General features: G+C 36.2%; 2 protein-coding genes across 2 annotated transcripts; one reads left to right on the forward strand and one right to left on the reverse strand.

Annotated features, from left to right (window-relative positions):
* Nucleotides 1-3,171: 3,171 nt before the first annotated feature.
* LOC144451782 (uncharacterized) lies at nt 3,172-9,858 on the reverse strand. The gene is made up of 6 exons (XM_078142686.1): nt 9,090-9,858; nt 7,594-7,792; nt 6,596-6,716; nt 6,003-6,166; nt 5,106-5,211; nt 3,172-4,547 (listed from the first exon to the last, which is right to left on the reverse strand). The coding sequence occupies exons 1-6, from the start codon at nt 9,856-9,858 to the stop codon at nt 4,218-4,220; spliced, it is 1,689 nt and encodes a 562-aa protein (XP_077998812.1). The 3' UTR covers nt 3,172-4,217.
* Nucleotides 9,859-11,653: 1,795 nt separating this feature from the next.
* LOC144451559 (uncharacterized) lies at nt 11,654-19,166 on the forward strand. The gene is made up of 8 exons (XM_078142437.1): nt 11,654-12,514; nt 12,880-13,075; nt 13,715-13,793; nt 14,195-14,281; nt 14,525-14,685; nt 16,275-16,380; nt 17,121-17,235; nt 17,871-19,166. The coding sequence occupies exons 1-8, from the start codon at nt 11,719-11,721 to the stop codon at nt 17,978-17,980; spliced, it is 1,650 nt and encodes a 549-aa protein (XP_077998563.1). The 5' UTR covers nt 11,654-11,718; the 3' UTR covers nt 17,981-19,166.
* The last annotated feature ends 139 nt before the right edge of the window (nt 19,167-19,305 follow it).

The raw sequence follows: 19,305 nt of genomic DNA on the forward strand, positions 1-19,305 counted from the left end.
TTCCTGGTTTGTAACCTTTGACCTCACTAACTTCTCACCCCTGACGTCACTGGTTACAACAAAGTTAGGTTTGGAAAGACTAAACTTCGTATTTCTGATCTATCTGAGCCACGGAAGATGATACGAATAAACGAATGAATAGACCTTCGATCAAATCTGATCATTTAAAAATCTGATGGAGTGAAATACGGCTAGATTTCTTAATTTACCTCTGTTTCATTGTTTATTGTCGTTTTTTTTTCGATGTTGTTCCGGGAATGATCGCGGAACTTGAAGGCGGCGATCACTCCCGGAACAACAACATCGAAAACAAACGACAATAAACGAATGAAAGAAAAAACCGAGCCGTATTCACCACAACTGATTTTAATCAGTTTGCCTTCGATCAAGAATAGGCGACTAACTTTTTTTGTGAATGATATTTTTTTTGGTGTATAAGCTTAATGTTCCCATCATATTTTCGTGGGAGGGAATTTGCTCATTCCCGTCAAGGAATATTCAGAACTTATAATTCAGAAAAAAACGGGATGAGGGGCACTCACCCACTGTATATGCATATTTAATGATAAGGGAACAACATTTTTTTGTCAATGTCCAGTTTTTACTTCAGGATTATTTTGCAGCTTATAGTTAATTATACCATAGATGATAGTGCAAATACACAGTCATTTCGGTATGCATTGAATAGATGAAATAACAAATCTCTTAAATATTTTTTGAATATTCGTTTTTTTTTATATACACATAATTATAAGTGTGAGGTAGAAATTTGCCAACATTTAGATGTACTCTCACCCACTTCTTTTAACTTCAATTGTAGTTGGACTGAGCCTATTTCTTGAACCAACATAATTATATGGTTATATGTTACAGGGAAAAAAAGAACAAACACACTGCAACTACTGTCAAACTAAAATGATATAATACTATTTTAACACATATATCGTTCCCCATCGTAGTGAACCCTACAACTCGTGGACACTCGATCTTTCAAGTTGAAGAAACCAAAAACACCATCACTAGATATCCGCCGGTACTTTTCACTTACAGAGTCTTTCAACCTTGGAACAATTTGTCTGAAGATGTTGTGAATGCGTCGACCATTGACTGTTTCAAATCAAGACTAGATAATTACTGGAAATCAGCACCATTTTTGTATGATTTTACCATGACCCTTACTTCAGAAACTACCGCCGTGGAAACTTCGCACTGGATTGACACTTGCATTTCACCAATTGGAATTTTGAACAGGTCGCTGACCTTTATCAATAGTAAAAAATGATGATGATGATGATGATGATAGATTAATTGGATATTAACAGAAATAGTGTCTGTTTGTTTATTATGAAGCTGAAATGAACGTGAAAATAAGTCAAACATCATCATAGCACCATGGAAGTTTATACTTCCATGGTAGCACAGAGTAGACTAGCATGTCTATTAAATTCAGTATTCATTATTTCTTATCGAAATCTTATAAGCACGTTTCAAATGAAAGTATATTAATATGATAATCAGAAAACCCAATTGAATATAAAAGTAGATATTTATTGTTTAAATGTTTTCTTTCTGTGGCCATTTTAATTTTATCCGAATAACGCTAAACGATACATTGCTTTTTGCACATAGGTACAAATTGCCCCACCACCCACCACCACCACCACCACCACCACCACCATGCTGAGTTAGAAGTCTAAAGTTTTATTATATTTGCTTTGTGCAAATCCTAGGCATAAAATGGCTTTTCATTAAACTCATTGTTTTTGAGAACATGTACATACTAGTTAATGAATAAATGTAGAACTACAGGGGAGAGTTTTCAATGACTTTATAAGTAACGATGTCATGTTGACACATGTCTACTGGACAATAAACTGAAGGCTACCCAATTAATCATGTGAAACACACCGCAATGTTTTTTCTCAGCCACAGTGTTTCTATGCAGCCTCAAGGCCAGGCATGTTTCTTTTGCCGAGTGATTGTTTTCATAAGAAAATTATAGTAAAAATAGAAAATGACAAAAAAAACATGGCGACAGAGATCAAGGGCTATCTTATCAGTTAATGCATAGACCCTACACCAACCTGGTGTAGGGTCTATGGTTAATATTACTAAGAAACTGTGGTTTATGCTGGGAATAAACGTGGCTTGTTGCTTGAATATCAGTTTCATGCATACAAAGAAAAGCCACAAACCCCAATATACCACATATCCCAGCCTAGAATCCAGGCGAATGGGAATTCTGGATTTTGATTTCCCCAAAATATGATGGGAAATAACGAATTCAAAATCCCCATGATTTGAATGGACTCTAGACTACACATAACCCCTCTGGAAAAAAGAATCTGGCAAAGAAACTCAGGTAGAGAAAAGACCTAGCTGACTGGGGGGACGCCGCCAGAGCAAAATCCCCATGATTTGAATGGACTCTAGACTACACAAAAAGAATCTGGCAAAGAAACCCAGGTAGAGAAAAGACCTAGTTGACTGGGGTGAACCATCATGGGAATAAAATAAAGAATAGGGACTCCACCAGAGCAAAATCACCATGTGAATGGATTCTTTTATATACGGTACACATACACAAACATACTGTAAACCTAGATATTTTCACCACTAGAAAATTTTGCGATTTTAGTCTTCAGCTAGTTTCCATAGACCATTTTTACTACCGGTAATTACCAAACTGGTACATTGTGTTCATGTACAAGAAGGCATTTTAGTCACTACTAATTTTTACTAATTACCAGACTGGTACATTGTGTTTAAACGTACAAGAAGGCATTTTAGTCACTACTAATTTTTACTAATTACCAGACTGGTACATTGTGTTCATGCACAAGAAGGCATTTTAGTCACTACTAATTTTTACTAATTACAAGACTGGTACATTGTGTTCATGCACAAGAAGGCATTTTAGTCACTACTAATTTTTACTAATTACAAGACTGGTACATTGTGTTCATGCACAAGAAGGCATTTTAGTCACTACTAATTTTTACTAATTACCAGAGTGGTACATTGTGTTCATGTGCAAGAAGGCATTTTAGTCACTACTTATTTTTTAGCGTATTTGTTGTCCTGCGAAATTAGCGAAAATAAGTCTCTAGCAAAAATTTCCAGGTTTTAACAATAATAATAATCTTTATTTATACTGAATAGTTCTTTAAAGCATATAAACACTTGTCTCCCAAGAAGTCCAGTGAGGGCCATCCCTCATGGGTTCAGTGTTAACAGTATATTTCATGACACAAAATGAAATCAAAGGTCTGAAACAAACAATCATTTAGTCAAAAGTTTTTATTAACCTCAGAGTCCAAAACCTGTAAGGTTTTCTCTCATTTCATTGATTAACTATTAGTCATACTATATACCAAAGTACCATAAGATATAATACATCAAGTAACATCAATATATTATCCAATTTTACCAGAATTAAATTTAAGTTCAAAATCATAAGTTATTTACCTCGTTATTTTTTAGTTACAAACATGGACTTTGTCCATTTTGTTTAACATTGTTTTTTTTATTAGAAAAAAATAGTAAAGTTGATTCATGAATTCAAAGTCCATAATAAATACCTATTTCTTAACCATTTTTACCACTGTAAACCACTATACCAGTACTTCTTAGCAACGTGCTGACAATTTAGTGCAAAGTTGTTAAAATATACAAGGTATATTTTTAAAAATAGCTTAAAGGTAGATTAAGCAAAATACAGAAATTGTGAAATGTGAAATATGACTCATACAATATATAACTTTTTGAAATTCTCACAAACAAGAGCAATGTTTCTGCTGAGAGGGAAAGCGTAGGTTTTACACACATTTGCCGGAATGAGGCCAGGATATTTAATGATAATAACATTTAGTTACGCTTGTAGCTACCAGAATTCAACAGTATGAATTTACAGCTGATGATTTCATTCATTCAAATTTCCAAGACATATTGTCTTCTGGCATTGTTAAAACAGCTAATTGCAGTGTAGCGATTACTTGAACTTTTTTGATACATATAGTAAATTATTTCATCGGATTGTTTGTTAATTATATCTTGATACCATGTTTGAGTTCAGTTAATTGCAAGTGGTGGTCAAGTGTGCTTCAGTATGCACAATACTATGAGTACCTTATAAATATGCAGCATAAACTACGCTCAACCTGGTGTAAACTCAGCTTGTGCCCCTTTAACAACAATTACACACCCACATTGACATTTTACAGCTCATCTCTACCCATATCCTCATGAATATTGTCAAAACTTGATTCTAAAGTTTCAATCAGTAGGGTCTTCATTTTGTCATCTGTCTCTTCTGCGATTAGTTCATTCATTAACTCTTGTTGTTTCTGCTTCAATTCATACTGTACGTCATCACGAAAGAGAAGAAGTTGTTCTCTCTGAGGCAACACTGTCTCGTGAATCTCTGGGTCTTCGTCTTGTGGATCAACAACATCCCATAGCCGCCAATTTTCAGTAGCAGTTTCGAAACGCTCATCAAAGTCAGCCAGGGTGAAATGATCCTTGCCATCGCATAACTTGGTAAACAACTACAGACAAAATAAATGTATAGAGAGGTGGGTGGTGTGATAGTTGAAGATAGAGAGGATAAATCGGCTGACTGACCCATAGTTGCTATCATATAATACACAAACTAGTGTGTGTGTGTGTGTAGGGGGGGGGGGGGGTGTATGTGTATATGAATGTCTGTGTGGGTTTGTCTGGGCAAGTCTGAGAGTGTTTGTGGCACAAGTGTGTGTGTGTGTGTGTGTGTGTGCATGTGTGTGCATCTGATGACTTGACTATAGAGTCTTGTGTGTGTGAGGGTGTGTGTGTTGTGTGTGAGAGAAAAGAGAGAGTGTGTGTGTGTATATGTGTGTGTGTGTGTGTGTGTGTGTGTGTGTGTGTGTGAATGAATAAATGTATATGTGTGTATCTGTCAGTATGCACACCTAAAAACTTTTGCATGCAGTTTTCTTATCTCTGTAATCATGATACATCACAATTTATCTGAAAACAATACCTATACTTTATCTTCAAGGCCTATCATTTTCACAGAAAACAAATGATAAAAATGTGTTAGAAATAACATTTGTAGTATACCATACCTCAAGGGCTTTCTCCTCACTACCATAAAAGGTGTCCATGTAACTTTTGATAAACGTGTTTTTGGTTACTTTTTCCTTTTTTGATAATAACAATATAGTCAATTCTCTGTGAAAACATACAGACATAATTATTCATTACATGCACACATAGTCCATCCTCCTGGTAAAAATTAAGTACACAATTATTACTTTAGTCCAGTGAACACTGCATTGTGTATATTTCACTGGTTTCTGGGTCCCAGTGAACACTGCATTGTGTATATTTCACTGGTTTCTGGGTCCCAGTGAACACTGAATTGTGCATATTTCACTGGTTTCTGGGTCCCAGTGAACACTGCATTGTGTATATTTCACTGGTTTCTGGCTCCCAGTGAACACTGACTTGTGTGCATTTCACTATGGTTTCTGGCTCCCAGTGAACACTGACTTGTGTATATTTCACTATGGTTTCTGGATCCCAGTGAACACTGAATTGTGCATATTTCACTGGTTTCTGGGTCTCAGTGAACACTGACTTGTGTGCATTTCACTATGGTTTCAGGGTTCCGGTGAAAATTATATTGTGTACACATTTCACGATGGTTTCTGGCTCCCAGTGAAAATGATATTGTGTACATTTCACGATGGTTTCTGGGTCACAGTGAAAATTATATTGTGTACATTTCACGATGGTTTCTGGGTCCCAGTGAACATTATATTGTGTACATTTCACTGGATTCTGGGTCCCAGTGAACACTATATTGTGTACATTTCACAATGGTTTCTGAGTCGCAGTGAATCTTGCATTGTGTAAATTTCATTGTCATTTACTATAGTCCAGTAAACACTGTATTTAGCATATTTCATCATGAAACATAATTGTACTGTGTATATTTAATTGCAATAACTAGTACTTACTCGATGGCTTCAAGAGGGATGTGGTAGTACTCGAAGTATTCAGTGTTAGATGGTTCAACATCCTCAATAGTTAAAATAAACTTTCGTAAAGTTTCAACATCAAGCGCCTTTGTATCTTCCTCGGTTAGATAGCCCTTCTTATCTTTATCCAATACGGCAAAAGTCTGTAAACAACAGAGACAATTCTGAGAATCTGTATACTTGAGAAGACAAGCGTTTTGTGGTCAATATAGTTATTAATTACCATCTTGAATTGAAAACGTTGTCATCTAATAACGCTAGACTCTCTGACAGTCCTCGGAGCTTCGCATCGATAAAATGGTTGTTTTGTATGTAGCGATATGTACTGCATAATTGTACTTGAGTATCCTTTTACTGTGCACCCTCATCGACCACATAGGGCTAACCATTTTACGACGAGTTACTGCGATAACACAGAACGTCGCATTAAAACGTCAATGAATGGTTAGCCCTATGTGATCGATGAACTGATTGGATGAACAACTTTTTGTGCTGATTGAGGGACTTTGACTAGACATGGTTTAGTTAGAGACCACGTTGACATCCAGACTAGGCAACATATGATATCTCACCTCTTCTGTTAATTTTCTTATTTTATCGATAGATCCCTCTGGTTCATTTATGATAATCTCATCCATGATCTGTTGAGCTGTGACTTTCCCCAAAATTTGAGCCGTCTTCTGCAGATTGTCTCTAAAATTTTGTAAAGAAAGTAAAAAACGTAAATTATTTTCTCCAAACTTTTGGCTGTCTTTTGTAGATAATTATCGTGACTGTTTCTAAAGTTTTGTTGAGTACTCTTCTAGAGTTTTGTGCCAAAAACATAAATTGGCACCAGTCCCTTGGGAGAAATGTCTTTGAATTAATATCAATTCCTTGGGAGATTTTTTTTAAGTCTCAAATTCTTCATATATTTTGAATTTGTTATTCACTTTAGTTTTTCAAAAGTAAATGTTTTGTCTTATTTTTCTCAGTTACTAGTAGTCCCCCAGTCATTTTTAGAAGTTCAAGGCTTATGCATTCACCTGATTTTTTCAAAATCCCTCACTCAGGTTACCAACAGACCCTATACACAAAAGAATGCAGTTGTGTTTTAAAATAAGCTTAAAATAAAGAATGATGATGCGATGAGCAAGTCTAACGAAAACACAAAAGTAACATCAACATACACTCAAAACACAAAATATGAAAGTGAGGAAATCATAAAAACTATGAAACAAATATGGACCAAACCCGATTTTTTCAATTATTAAAATTTTCAGTTAATAATAACAATCTTTATTCATCCAAATAAATTCGGAAATTTGTTGAATGGTCGTCGCAAGAGCAGCGCCCTAGTGCCCTAGTGTTGAAGAAGCAGGAGGAAACTAGAGTACCCAGGGAAAACCTGTGTTGTTCGGCAGGGTCAAACTGAGCATCACCCTTCTTACATACAGACCTGGTTAAATTTTAAATCAAACCTAGCCGACACCAGGCGGGTTCGAACCCAGACTGCAGAGGTAAGAGGCGTATGAGCTAACTGCTCGGCCACCGACAACCCATGTTTGGGTGCAATGTTTGTATGCCTTACCTGACGCCTACATGATCCATATGTCCCATTGTCATGTTGCCATGCCCAGCCCAATTCCAAGTCACCAACATTTCACTGAGTGGTGTATACTTCAGATCAGCAGCATCACACCCTGTATCATTAAACTTGGTCATTCGTGAAAACAGCAACGCCACGGCGATATTTGGATCACCAAAGGATGTAACTTGATGATAATAACCTGTATGTTGTAACACAATGATAAATTTCAGCATTTCAAATTGGCCACATGGATGAGATTTAGGTATTAGTTTCGGCTTTTTAATTCATAAAACAACTTTACTATATGTTTTGCTGCTTGGAAAAACAATGTTAAATAATATATACGACACTGGTAATCCAGCCTTCAGTTTACTAAGATAGATGCATACTAAATCTATTGTTCTTCAGTGTGGTAGATTACACAAGTAGGGGACAGCGGTTCCTCTGTTGTGTGATTCTAATCACCCTGTGATTAAGATAGTGTAAACATTGGAAGTCCCAAAACAGCACTGTAAGTTCATGTAACTCTAAAAAATCTATTTCAGAGACACCTCTCTACTGAGTCTATAATTAAACCAACCTCCATTCAATAGCTCATCACTGTTGTATCAACATGTTATGACAATAGTTTTAGTTTATGTCTATCTTAGAAAACCGAAGGCTCGATTACCAGGGTAATACCAAATCCTTGTTTGTAACTCAATAATCACATCTCGGCAAGTAGAGATGTTTAAGGTTATTTGGGTACTAATGCACAGTATGGCAATTCTGCAAATAGAGACAGTTGTGGTTATTTGGACATGTTTTGGCAAATAGGGACAATTGTGGTTATTCAGGTACTAAAACACATTTAGACAGATAAGGACAATTGACTGTTATTTGGGTACATCACATCTGGGGACAATTGTGGTTATCTGGGTACTAACACACATTTGATTTATGCAAATAGGGACAATTGACTGTTATTTGGGTACATCACATCTGGGGACAATTGTGGTTATCTGGGTACTAACACACATTTGATTTATGCAAATAGGGACAATTGACTGTTATTTGGGTACATCACATCTGGGGACAATTGTGGTTATCTGGGTACTAACACATTTGATTTATGCAAATAGGGGCAATTGACTGTTATTTGGGTACATCACATCTAGGGACAATTGTGGTTATCTGAGTACTAACACACATTTGATTTATGCAAATAGGGACAATTGACTGTTATTTGGGTACATCACATCTGGGGACAATTGTGGTTATTTGGGTACTAACACACATTTGATTTATGCAAATAGGGACAATTGACTGTTATTTGGGTACATCACATCTACGGACAATTGTGGTTATCTGGGTACTAACACATTTGATTTATGCAAATAGGGACAATTTACTGTTATTTGGGTACATCACATCTATGGACAATTGTGGTTATCTGGGTACTAACACATTTGATTTATGCAAATAGGGACAATTTACTGTTATTTGGTTATACTCACTTCTTGGCAAATATAGACAATCTCCAGCATTAATTGTCAGATTAGACCATCTAACTTTCTGCACCATGGGATGTGACAACAGATCCACCTTAGTTGTATTTATTGTTGAGTATCCACCAATAGCCTTTTCAGGTTCCCAAGCTTTGTAGATCAGTCTCTCATACTTATTATCAACCATCTTCCAAATCTTCGTACCACTAAGGAGACAATTCCAAGTATTAAAAGCATCCTTATGAAGAATACTTTTACTATTCCCAGAACTCATCCACAGGTCAATTTCTACAAGACTTTCTTTAAAGCTTCCACACTGCATACTTGGCACCACCATCACATCTTTATACATGGGTTCTGGTAATTGCGATACAATGTATTTATTTGTTTCTTTGTACGTATCAATGAAGTTACTTATTGTGTCTCTTCCCAGTCCTTTTTCGCCAACTGGAATAGGTGATCCGAACCCCTTTTCCACTTTTCCCTCAAGTCGAACCTCCAGTTCTCCATAGTTTTCTTTTAAGTATTTTCCATTCCAAAGATGGAATGCAGGACTGTGTTTTAGGGCACCCCTAACAATTAATGGTTTGCCCTGACTGACATAGTCTGTCCAGAATGTTTTGGGGTCTGGCGCTAGTTCGGTTTCATCTATTGGTACATCAGGTGGTCGATGTCCACCTAAGGGTTCGTTATGACCAATAGGTGTGTCTATTTCTGATGTGGTGAGTATGAACATACCACACAGGAACAACCACGTGGCAAGATTAGCTGTGATCATCATTAATTCAACAAACTGGATTCAATTACTGTAACATGAAAAAAGAGAGTAAAGAACAGGTTAACGTTATTAAAGGGGAACACCACTCCAGAAAATAGAGACATGTTCATAAACTATGGGCTCTGGAGAGTCTTTTCTTGATTTCACATCCCCTACAATTATTTGCGATTTCAGAGAAACATCAAGTTGATCGTACATTTACAGGGTTCGCTATGGGCTATTGCATCATGGGAGATAGTAGAAATACAAGATTCATGAGTTCAAATCGCTATACATTTCATTGTGAAACAGCTGTCATGAATATTCAGTGTTCAACCATTGATTAATTGTAGGTGATGTAAAATAATGAAATGACTCTCCAGAACCCATAGTTTATGAAAATGTCTTTATTTTGTGGAGTGGTGTTCCCCTTTGATTATACTGACAAAAGTATAACTAGTACATTGTTCACACAAACCTGGAGTGAATAATAATAATACTGTTGTTTTTATATAGCACGTTGTGTTCAAAGCGCTTACAATCATTACACCTGGCACGGATCTGAAGCGACATGATTGCCCTTAATACTTCCTCAACTCCCTGGGAGCATTGTAGCCTCTATAAGCACATATGATTAAAGCATTCATATTGCAACTTCTATCCTACCAGGTCCCCAATTATAGAGCTGGGTTGACAGAGGCACAATCATGGTTCAAATCTTGTCCAAGGACTTTATACATTCAGAAATGAATTGGCAGCAATGGGGCTTGCAAGCTACAGATGCCAAACCAGACACTCTAACCATTCAAACATTATAACTCCACATGACAAAAGTAAACACTAATACTTTGTTCACACAAAACTGGATGAGGAACAATATATCATATGAAATATCATTACTTAAAGTAAACTAATAATACAAGTTTATTGTACCCATTTATAGAAAATATAATATTCTATACATTTATGAAGCAATAACTTGTTTTTTTAACCAAGTCATTAAAGGGGAACAACACTCCACCAAATAAAGGCATTTTCATAAACTATGAGTTCTGAATTGTCATTTCACAGACAGTTCGACAGGTGTGTTTGCGGTCGGTCCTACGCTGTTAGGGCTTACAAACAATACTAACAATCTATGGCAGCGCTTCATCGTTTACAATTTCACTATACTTAGCATGTATACACTTATACAGTATAGTACGAATATACACTACACACCCTGTGTGTGACACACTGGTACATGCAGAAGGGCATGGGTATTACTATTATTAGTACGCATATTAGTAGGACAGCAGTAATATCAATGCACCAAAACTGCAGTAAGTTCAAGTAAACAAACAAAGTTGGCAGCGGGCAATACGTACCTTAGTCGAGTTTGAACCCGGAACAATGATTGCCGTGTTGTATATTTTGGCGTCCCCAAGTTGGTGAATTTGATACTGGGTTCATTGAAAAAAACTTTGACTCCGCACCGCGCCATTCAAGTTCACAAAACGACTACTAGTATTCTACCCTCCGTTCCTAACAAGTTATGGATTTATGAAGATTGTACGCCTTTATGCTCAATGGACTTGGCAAAAGTTTAACTTGACACCTTTGTTCATATATTACCAAAACTGTCAATAGTTTGGAGGTCGATCGTGCAGAAAGTGGTATGACATTCTTACGATAAGATAAGGGGCCTTCCCAGAGTCCACCACTGAAACTTGAAAGGACAACTTCGGCAACAAACACGGAAGTTATTGATGTGTATCGCAAATCAGCACGTACGTATGTGTGTGTATGTGTCCGGGTTGTTCTGGGGTCATCTTTGGCAAACTGTGTTTGCATCATTACCTGTGCAGTGAGTGAACATTTAAAACTTTTCCGTGAATTGAAATGGCCAGGTATGATTTCAGGCAGGGTAGTTTTTGCGTCAGAACGTTAACTTCATTAGTTACACTGTTCTGTTGTCAATTAGCAGTGTACGGCGATGAAACCCTACAGTTTCCTCGGGGGCATCGAGAACCCCTTGGTAATCACCGCGACCCCGACGGACACATTGATATCATAGAAAATATGATCTCCCCACAGGAGTTTTGGGATAAATATGCCAGTCAGCGACGACCAGCCCTATTTAAGGGGGCAGCTAAAAATTTCCCTGCGTTTAATTTATGGACCGATGACTATTTAATGAAAAATTACGGTAACATGAAAGTTAAACTTGAGGGGAAAGTGGAAAAAGAAGAAGTTCCGGTCGGAGAGAAGGGCCTCGGTCAGGACACTATTAGCAGTTTCTTAAATACGTATATTGTGAAAGACTCGTATGTTGTCAGTCAGTTACCAGACCCGATGTCTCACGAAGTTCTAGTCTTGCCGTGTGTGTTATGTGGGACTTTCAAAGACCGCATCCTGGAAGCCAATTTTTGGCTCAGTTCTGGCGGCACAAAGAGTTTGTTGCACAGGGACGCTGATAATGCTTTCAATTGTCTTCTTAATGGCACCAAAGACTGGATACTCATCGACCCCAAACATGAAGACAATATTCCTATCGCGATAGAAGCCGCATCAGCCGGTGGAGGGTTTGCATTACTAGATCCAGACAGTGTGAACTTACTGAAATATCCTAAGTTCATTGATGTACCATGGCAATATGCTAATATCACACCAGGAGATTGTCTGTTTCTTCCATATGGTAAATATGAATTGTAATTGAATCTTGTTTCATAACATTTTACTGAACTCAAATTATTTTAAACTCAAAATTCAACTAACATGTACTTGATGATATAATTTAATATATGTATGTATGTATGTATGTATGTATGTATGTATGTATGTATGTATGTATGTATGTATGTATGTGTGTATGTATGTATGTATGTATGCCTGCCTGCCTGCGTGCGTGCGTGCGTGCGTGCGTGTGTGTGTGAATTTCACTTACCTATCAATTGACATCTCCATCATCTCTTTTTTGTAAAATTTATATTTTGTCCTAAACTTTTAACCCAAACTCTTTTTTCCTCCAACTTAAAAAAAAAAATATTCTGTGATTTAAAGGATACTGGCACAGAGTATTGTCATATGGATCCAAGAACATGGCTGTATCAGTGTTATTCTCTAGACTGAAAACCTTTGAACCATACGACTGTAACCAGAAACTAGATTATATGCCACTACGAGATGTCAACATGGTGTGGGGTTATGATGGTTTTGGGGATCAAACCATGGGCAACCCAGATCCTTATGATGCAGTGTAAGTCATGGGTAATTAACCAGGGTAACAGTGTGGGTTCCAACTAAGCTAGTTTTCTATTTTAACCAGGGTTCATGCCATTTACCCAGGGTTCCAATTTTACTGGCGTTCTATTTTAATCAGGTTTCTATTTTAATCATTGTTCTAGTTTAACCAGGATTCCAGTTTAAGCTGGGTTCCAATTTTACCATGGTTCCTATTTAACCCGAGTTCAATTTTACCAGGCTCAAGCTAAGCTACCTGTTTCTATTTTAACCAGGGGTCTATTTAAACCCGGGTTCTGTTTTAAGTAGGGTTCCTGTTCTTGGTAACCAGGGTGCCTGTTTATCCAGGGTTCAATTTTACCAGGTTCAAATTAAGCTTGGCTTCTATTTTAACCAGGGCTTGAGTTTAATCAGTGTAGTAATTTAGCAAGGGTTCCTGTTTAACCAGGGTTCTATTTTAGTCAGTTTTCCAGTTTATCCAGCATTCCAGTCTCATCAGGGATCCAATTATGCAAGGATTTGAGTTTAAAGAGGGTTCCATGTTACCATGGTTACAAATTATGCAAGGATTTAAGTTTATCCAACAGTCCCCAGCGTTCTTCTAGTTTAACTCTCTGTCATTACAATACATTTGATCATTTATCTTTCTTCACAGGGAGGCATTTTCAAATGAGTGTACAATAAACAAAGACTTCAAACAGGATGCTGAAACAGTGTTCAGAATCATTGGAGAGGTTAGTGGAACTTAAGTTAGCATCAGAATCAGAATTAGTTAAAGATGATGAAAATGACCTTAGAGACTGAATTTGATGTTAGCGTTAGATTCCTCATAAGAACCAAAACACTTTGGGTAACCTCTGACGGTAATCAGACAAGAGAGAAAAATAATAGTGCCAATTGTTCATCACTCGGGGAACATGCAATCCCTGCTGCCCACGTAAAACTAAAAGCTGTTCTCTGTCCTACCAAGTTGGTCCAGAAAAAGAGAAAGATCCTATGTAATTATATCTGTATAGTACCACTGATAAAATGATGTTTAGTACCTAGGACTGAATCCTTTGCCATTAAGCCTGTCTGTATAAACCATCAAATTTCTCCCATTCCTTTTAAAATGTGAATTTTATTTTTTGGTCAGATACAGAGACCAATAGACCAGGATGAGGAGACATTTGACCCGGAAGACTTAGAACAAGCAGATCTTTTGCATTTGATTGCAAGAAATGTAAGTACAGGCTATCAATGGAAAAGGAGCGCAACTTCAGGAAATAAAGTAATATCAGCTCTGGTTTGTGCGAATTCTTTCCTTCATACTGCTATTAATTGTGCTACATACTTAACTATCTAGTGGCAGTTAGTGATCAAACTTGGAGGTTCTAGATAAAATATCTCAACATTTCAATTCATAATTCACCGAAATTGGTTTAACTTTTTCTCAGTTTATTATTGTATTATTCTTTGTTTTTAGATTGTAAACATATTGGATCGGAATAATGATGGCATATTGGTATGCTCTGAACTCGTCAACCGTTCACTTGATGTCTGGAAAGATGTGGGTGATGTAATGGATGCTGATCCAGCTAACACAGAGCAACTGGAATATGCCTTGTACACTCCAGAAGATATTAGGTATAACTAATGACATTATTAGCCCCCCCCCCCCCACCACCACCACCACTGCCACCACCACCACCACCACCTTGTATTAGCATCCCCAGTCTTGTATTAACATCCCCAATCTTGTATTAACCCCACAGTATTGTACTATAGCCCCCACTGTCTTGTGTTAGCCACCCCAGTCTTGTATTAGCCCCACAGAATTGTATTAGCCCCCCACTGTCTTGTGTTAGCCTTCCCAGTCTTGTATTAGCCCCCACTATATATACAGTAACACACTTTGGACTCGCCTTTGAATGACATACCAATACCACTTTTGGACAATTTTGTGCCAGGGCGAATACAGAAAATTATTGCACGGGTTTGATGCATGGGCTTACCATTGAATGACATAGCCCTGTGGGCTCTCCATTGAATGACATACCACTTACCACATTTGGACAAAGTGTCCCAGGGCATATACCTTGACCTATTTTAAAACAGAGTATCGACCAATGACATGTACGTCACGGTTGATAACACTTGTCAGTTTATCTCAAGGATGCCGTCATGTTGTCCACCTACCTTCTTTGTTAAGAGGATAATGTCTTGTATTCAATTGTACAGGTGTCTTTTAAATTTGTTGTGCTGTTTGAAAGTTGTCAACCACAGTTGTATTGAGTTTATCTACAAGTACATGCAGTGTCTTATTTGACCTCGTACTGTCAGCCATTTTAAACTGTGCCTGCAAACACGCCCTAAATTGGCATTTTGGCAAATTTTTTCATATGCCAAAATGAATACAAGTTAGTAAATGCTTAACACTATCCATGGCATGTTGTACCGAATATTTTTGAATTTTATGCATCATATATTAATGAAAGTCTAACACTGTGGCTATATGTCTGCTGTCTATAATGAATTAACATACATTAAATATTGATACAAGTTTAACATAAAGTTCACCTCCGAAATAAATTCTTTAAACTTTTGCTGTTACTTTGTTCAAGAAAAGTCAAAGTTCACCTCCGAAATAAATTCTTTAAACTTTTGCTGTTACTTTGTTCAAGAAAAGTCCAACCAATTTTCAGTTAAAATCATTTTTTTTTAAATAATCTAGGGTCACTTGCAAATTTTTGTTATAGAGGTCAAAATGATATCAAAATTTAGTCAATTTAAAATCCAATATGGCCACCATCCAATATGGCCGCCGAATACTGTGTTAATGTAATGGGAAAATAAAAGGTTGACAATTTTCTTGAAAACAAGATGGTGAACCACCATATTTCTTTTATTATTTCAAAAGCAGGAACAAGCTTTCGTACGGCAAAGATTTTAGACATTTTCAGGGAATTTTGTTTCTGAGAGGTACATTCTACCTTTAAGGGTCATTGCTGCAAATTGTATCACCTACCGGTATGCTCTGCCATTTTCCTTTCTTAGGACTTGCAGTATGTAATTTTAATAAAACTCATAAAAAACTTAACAGAAACTTTCTTAAGTTTTCAATAGGTATTCTGTATTTTTTGTGTATATTTTTATACATTATATCTTTTGCTTTTTATTTTTTCCAATGTATGAAATGATGAAATTAAACAAATTCTGTGTCTTATTTCTTACAGAATTGTCGTTCAACAAGCCTTTGATGAACAAGATAAAGTCTTAAGATTTTCAGATTTTACTGAGGTGTACACAGGAAAAGGGGGATCTACGAAAATAGCAGAAGAGGTAACTTATAAATTATTGAAATTTTCAAAAGTATTCGAAAGTCTGTGTCTTGTAGAACATCAAAATGAGAGAAATACAGATTTGAAGATGATGTATGTCTGTAATGAAACAATTCTTTTCTTTAGTGATAGCCTGTTTGTAAATGTTTGTATTGCTAGATTACCAGAACATTTCATATCATCAATGGTTTTGGAAAATAATTGTCATCTAGTGATCTGAACGGTGTGCTCATATCTTAGACACTAATATGATTGATTGATTGATTGGTTGGTTGGTTGGTTGGTTGGTTGGTTGATTGATTGATTGATTGATTGGTAGGTAGGTTGTTGGTTGGTTGGTTGGTTGGTTGGTTGGTTGGTTGAATGATTGATTGATTGATTGATTGATTGATTGACAGTTGAATGGTTGGTTGGTTGGTTGGTTGGTTGGTTGGTTGGTTGGTTGATTGACTGATTGCGTGACTGATTGATGGATGGATGATTGATTGATTGATTGATTGATTGATCAATCGATCAATAAATTGATTGATTGAATGATCGATTGTTGCATGATTTGGTTTGTTAGTTAACATTTTAGTTGGTTGGTCAGTTGGTTGGATACTTGGTTGGTACGTTGGTTGGTACTGTGTTTGGTCATTTGATACCTCATGAAAACTATTTTAATGAAAATGCAGCTTCACTGCTTCACTTTTTTTCTTTCGTCCAAACGTGTATCTTATGATGCCTCTATATCCTTTACAGGCATTTGCAGAATTAGATCCCGGAAATAACGACTTTGTCACCGAAGAGCAACTAAACCAGAATCTTGACAGACTGCTATTATTATTCACCAAGCCTGACAAACATGACCCCTCAGGTAATTAAAAAATAATTATGATGACCCCTTTAAGATATTTGAAAATGTGTACCAGTGAGACCCTCTATCAAACCAAAGCTAAGTAAAAGATTGTTACTTCCAAGACAGAGAAGTACATAGTTGAAGATTTCTCAGATGTATTTTAAAGTGGCCATATGGATGAGAAATGGGTAGTTATTTTGGATTGTTAACCCCTTCAATACTGAAAACATTCCCGCCAAAATTGTTTGGACAAAATTCTTGTTTTATGTAAGTTTTTAGCATATATCAACTTCATTTTAGACTGGAATTAAAGAAATGTTACTTCCTAATAAAGTAATATTGTTGTAATTATGAAAATATTCATATAAATTGGGTCCCCATATTATTTAAAACTCGTCTCTAGTCATGAAAGGGTCAATTGATAAAAGAACTTACTATGCTTTTCTCATTAAAAAATCAAGTGAAATAACATGTAAAGAAATGTTTGTGACTGACTTCATTTAATTAAAAAAATTTGTAGTTTCTAAAAAAGAATGTCAAGGAAGAGATTTGTAAACAAAATAGGCAAAAATATAACTAACCACTTTCAATCACAAATAATCAAATTATTTGTCAAGAATTCTCTGACTATGGTATTATTTTTCAACCATTAGGAGCCGAGTTCAGAGATGCTTTGCTTCATGATAAAACAATGGATGACATTGAAGAGTTGAAAAAGATTCAAGGATCTGCTGCCAGTCAACCTAAACATGATGAATTCTAGAAGAACATGTATAAACATGCATATCACATGCACATCACATGTATAATACATGTGCAACACATGTACATTACTGGTACATGTACAGTACATGTGCAATACATGTACATCACATATACAATACATGCACATCACATGTACATCACATGTACAATAAATGCACATCACATCACATACGCATCACATATACATCACATACAATACATACACATCACATGTACAGCACATGCACATCACACATCACATCACATACAATAAATGCACATCACATGTACAGTACATGCACATCACATACACACATCACATACAATAAATGCACATCACATGTACAGTACATGCACATCACATGTACAGTACATACGATACGTGCACATCACATACACATCACATGTACAGTACATACAATACGTGCACATCACATGTACAGTACATGCACATCACATGCACATCACATATACATCACACACAATACGTGCACATCACATGTACAGTACATACACATCACATATACAGCACATTTACATTGCATGAATATCACATGCACCACATATAAACATCATGTGTACATCAGAAAAGTAACCGCATTACAGTAATTTCACTTGTGATGACTCTTTTCCTTCAAACTTTACTTTAAAGAATATAGAATTATATAATTGATAGCAATTTTAATTTTATAACTCTCCATAGGTTTTGTTTTATTTTATGCCTCAGCATACTTGTGCCATACCTTGCCATTGTCACGATTGTTTCAGATAGCAAAGTAATATCCAGGACAGTTACCGGCCAAGTGACACTTATATTGCAAATAGGTAGCAAACGTTAAAAAGTAATAGTTTGTCAAAACTGAACGATGTATAGTCTATGATCTAACTAGATGGATTTTACAATCTTGAATATATACTTTCTGTATAATGTAAAACTCTATGCTGCATGTGATAAAATTATATGCATGTTTCTGCCTTTGTTTTGAGGGTCATCGTACCCCATCTCAAGGCTAGTAGATTACAAAATTTCTGTTTCTCGTGCATGAATGTGTTGTGATATTTTGAGGCTGTGATAATTTTACTTTCTCATGTCAGACCTTTTATTAAATATATGGTGCAATTCTATGAGTAAAAAAAAATCATGCATTTTATTTGCATAAATGCATACTAATGAGCACTATGTTAATAAGTTGGTGTATTACAGTTACTGTGATTAATTAACAAATACATGTATAAAGAACACAAAATTGATCTTAAAATATTTTTTATGTGTCCGTTTTGTCACTGTATGTTTGGTATAAAGAATGGCCCGGGGTTCCAGATGTCTTTTGTTGTGTAAGCTGT

This window comes from Glandiceps talaboti, chromosome 21, assembly GCF_964340395.1.
Source record: "Glandiceps talaboti chromosome 21, keGlaTala1.1, whole genome shotgun sequence".
In the NCBI taxonomy this organism is placed as follows: domain Eukaryota; kingdom Metazoa; phylum Hemichordata; class Enteropneusta; family Spengelidae; genus Glandiceps; species Glandiceps talaboti.

Coding starts and splice junctions, on each gene's coding strand:
- LOC144451782 (XM_078142686.1), bottom strand. CDS start 9,858: ATGATCACAGCTAATCTTGCCACGTGGTTGTTCCTGTGTGGTATGTTC. Junction 7,793..9,089: donor TTGTCTATATTTGCCAAGAA/GTGAGTATAACC, acceptor TACAACATACAG/GTTATTATCATCAAGTTACA. Junction 6,167..6,595: donor TAAGAAAATTAACAGAAGAG/GTGAGATATCAT, acceptor TGTTGTTTACAG/ACTTTTGCCGTATTGGATAA.
- LOC144451559 (XM_078142437.1), top strand. CDS start 11,719: ATGGCCAGGTATGATTTCAGGCAGGGTAGTTTTTGCGTCAGAACGTTA. Junction 12,515..12,879: donor TTGTCTGTTTCTTCCATATG/GTAAATATGAAT, acceptor TGTGATTTAAAG/GATACTGGCACAGAGTATTG. Junction 14,686..16,274: donor TACACTCCAGAAGATATTAG/GTATAACTAATG, acceptor TATTTCTTACAG/AATTGTCGTTCAACAAGCCT.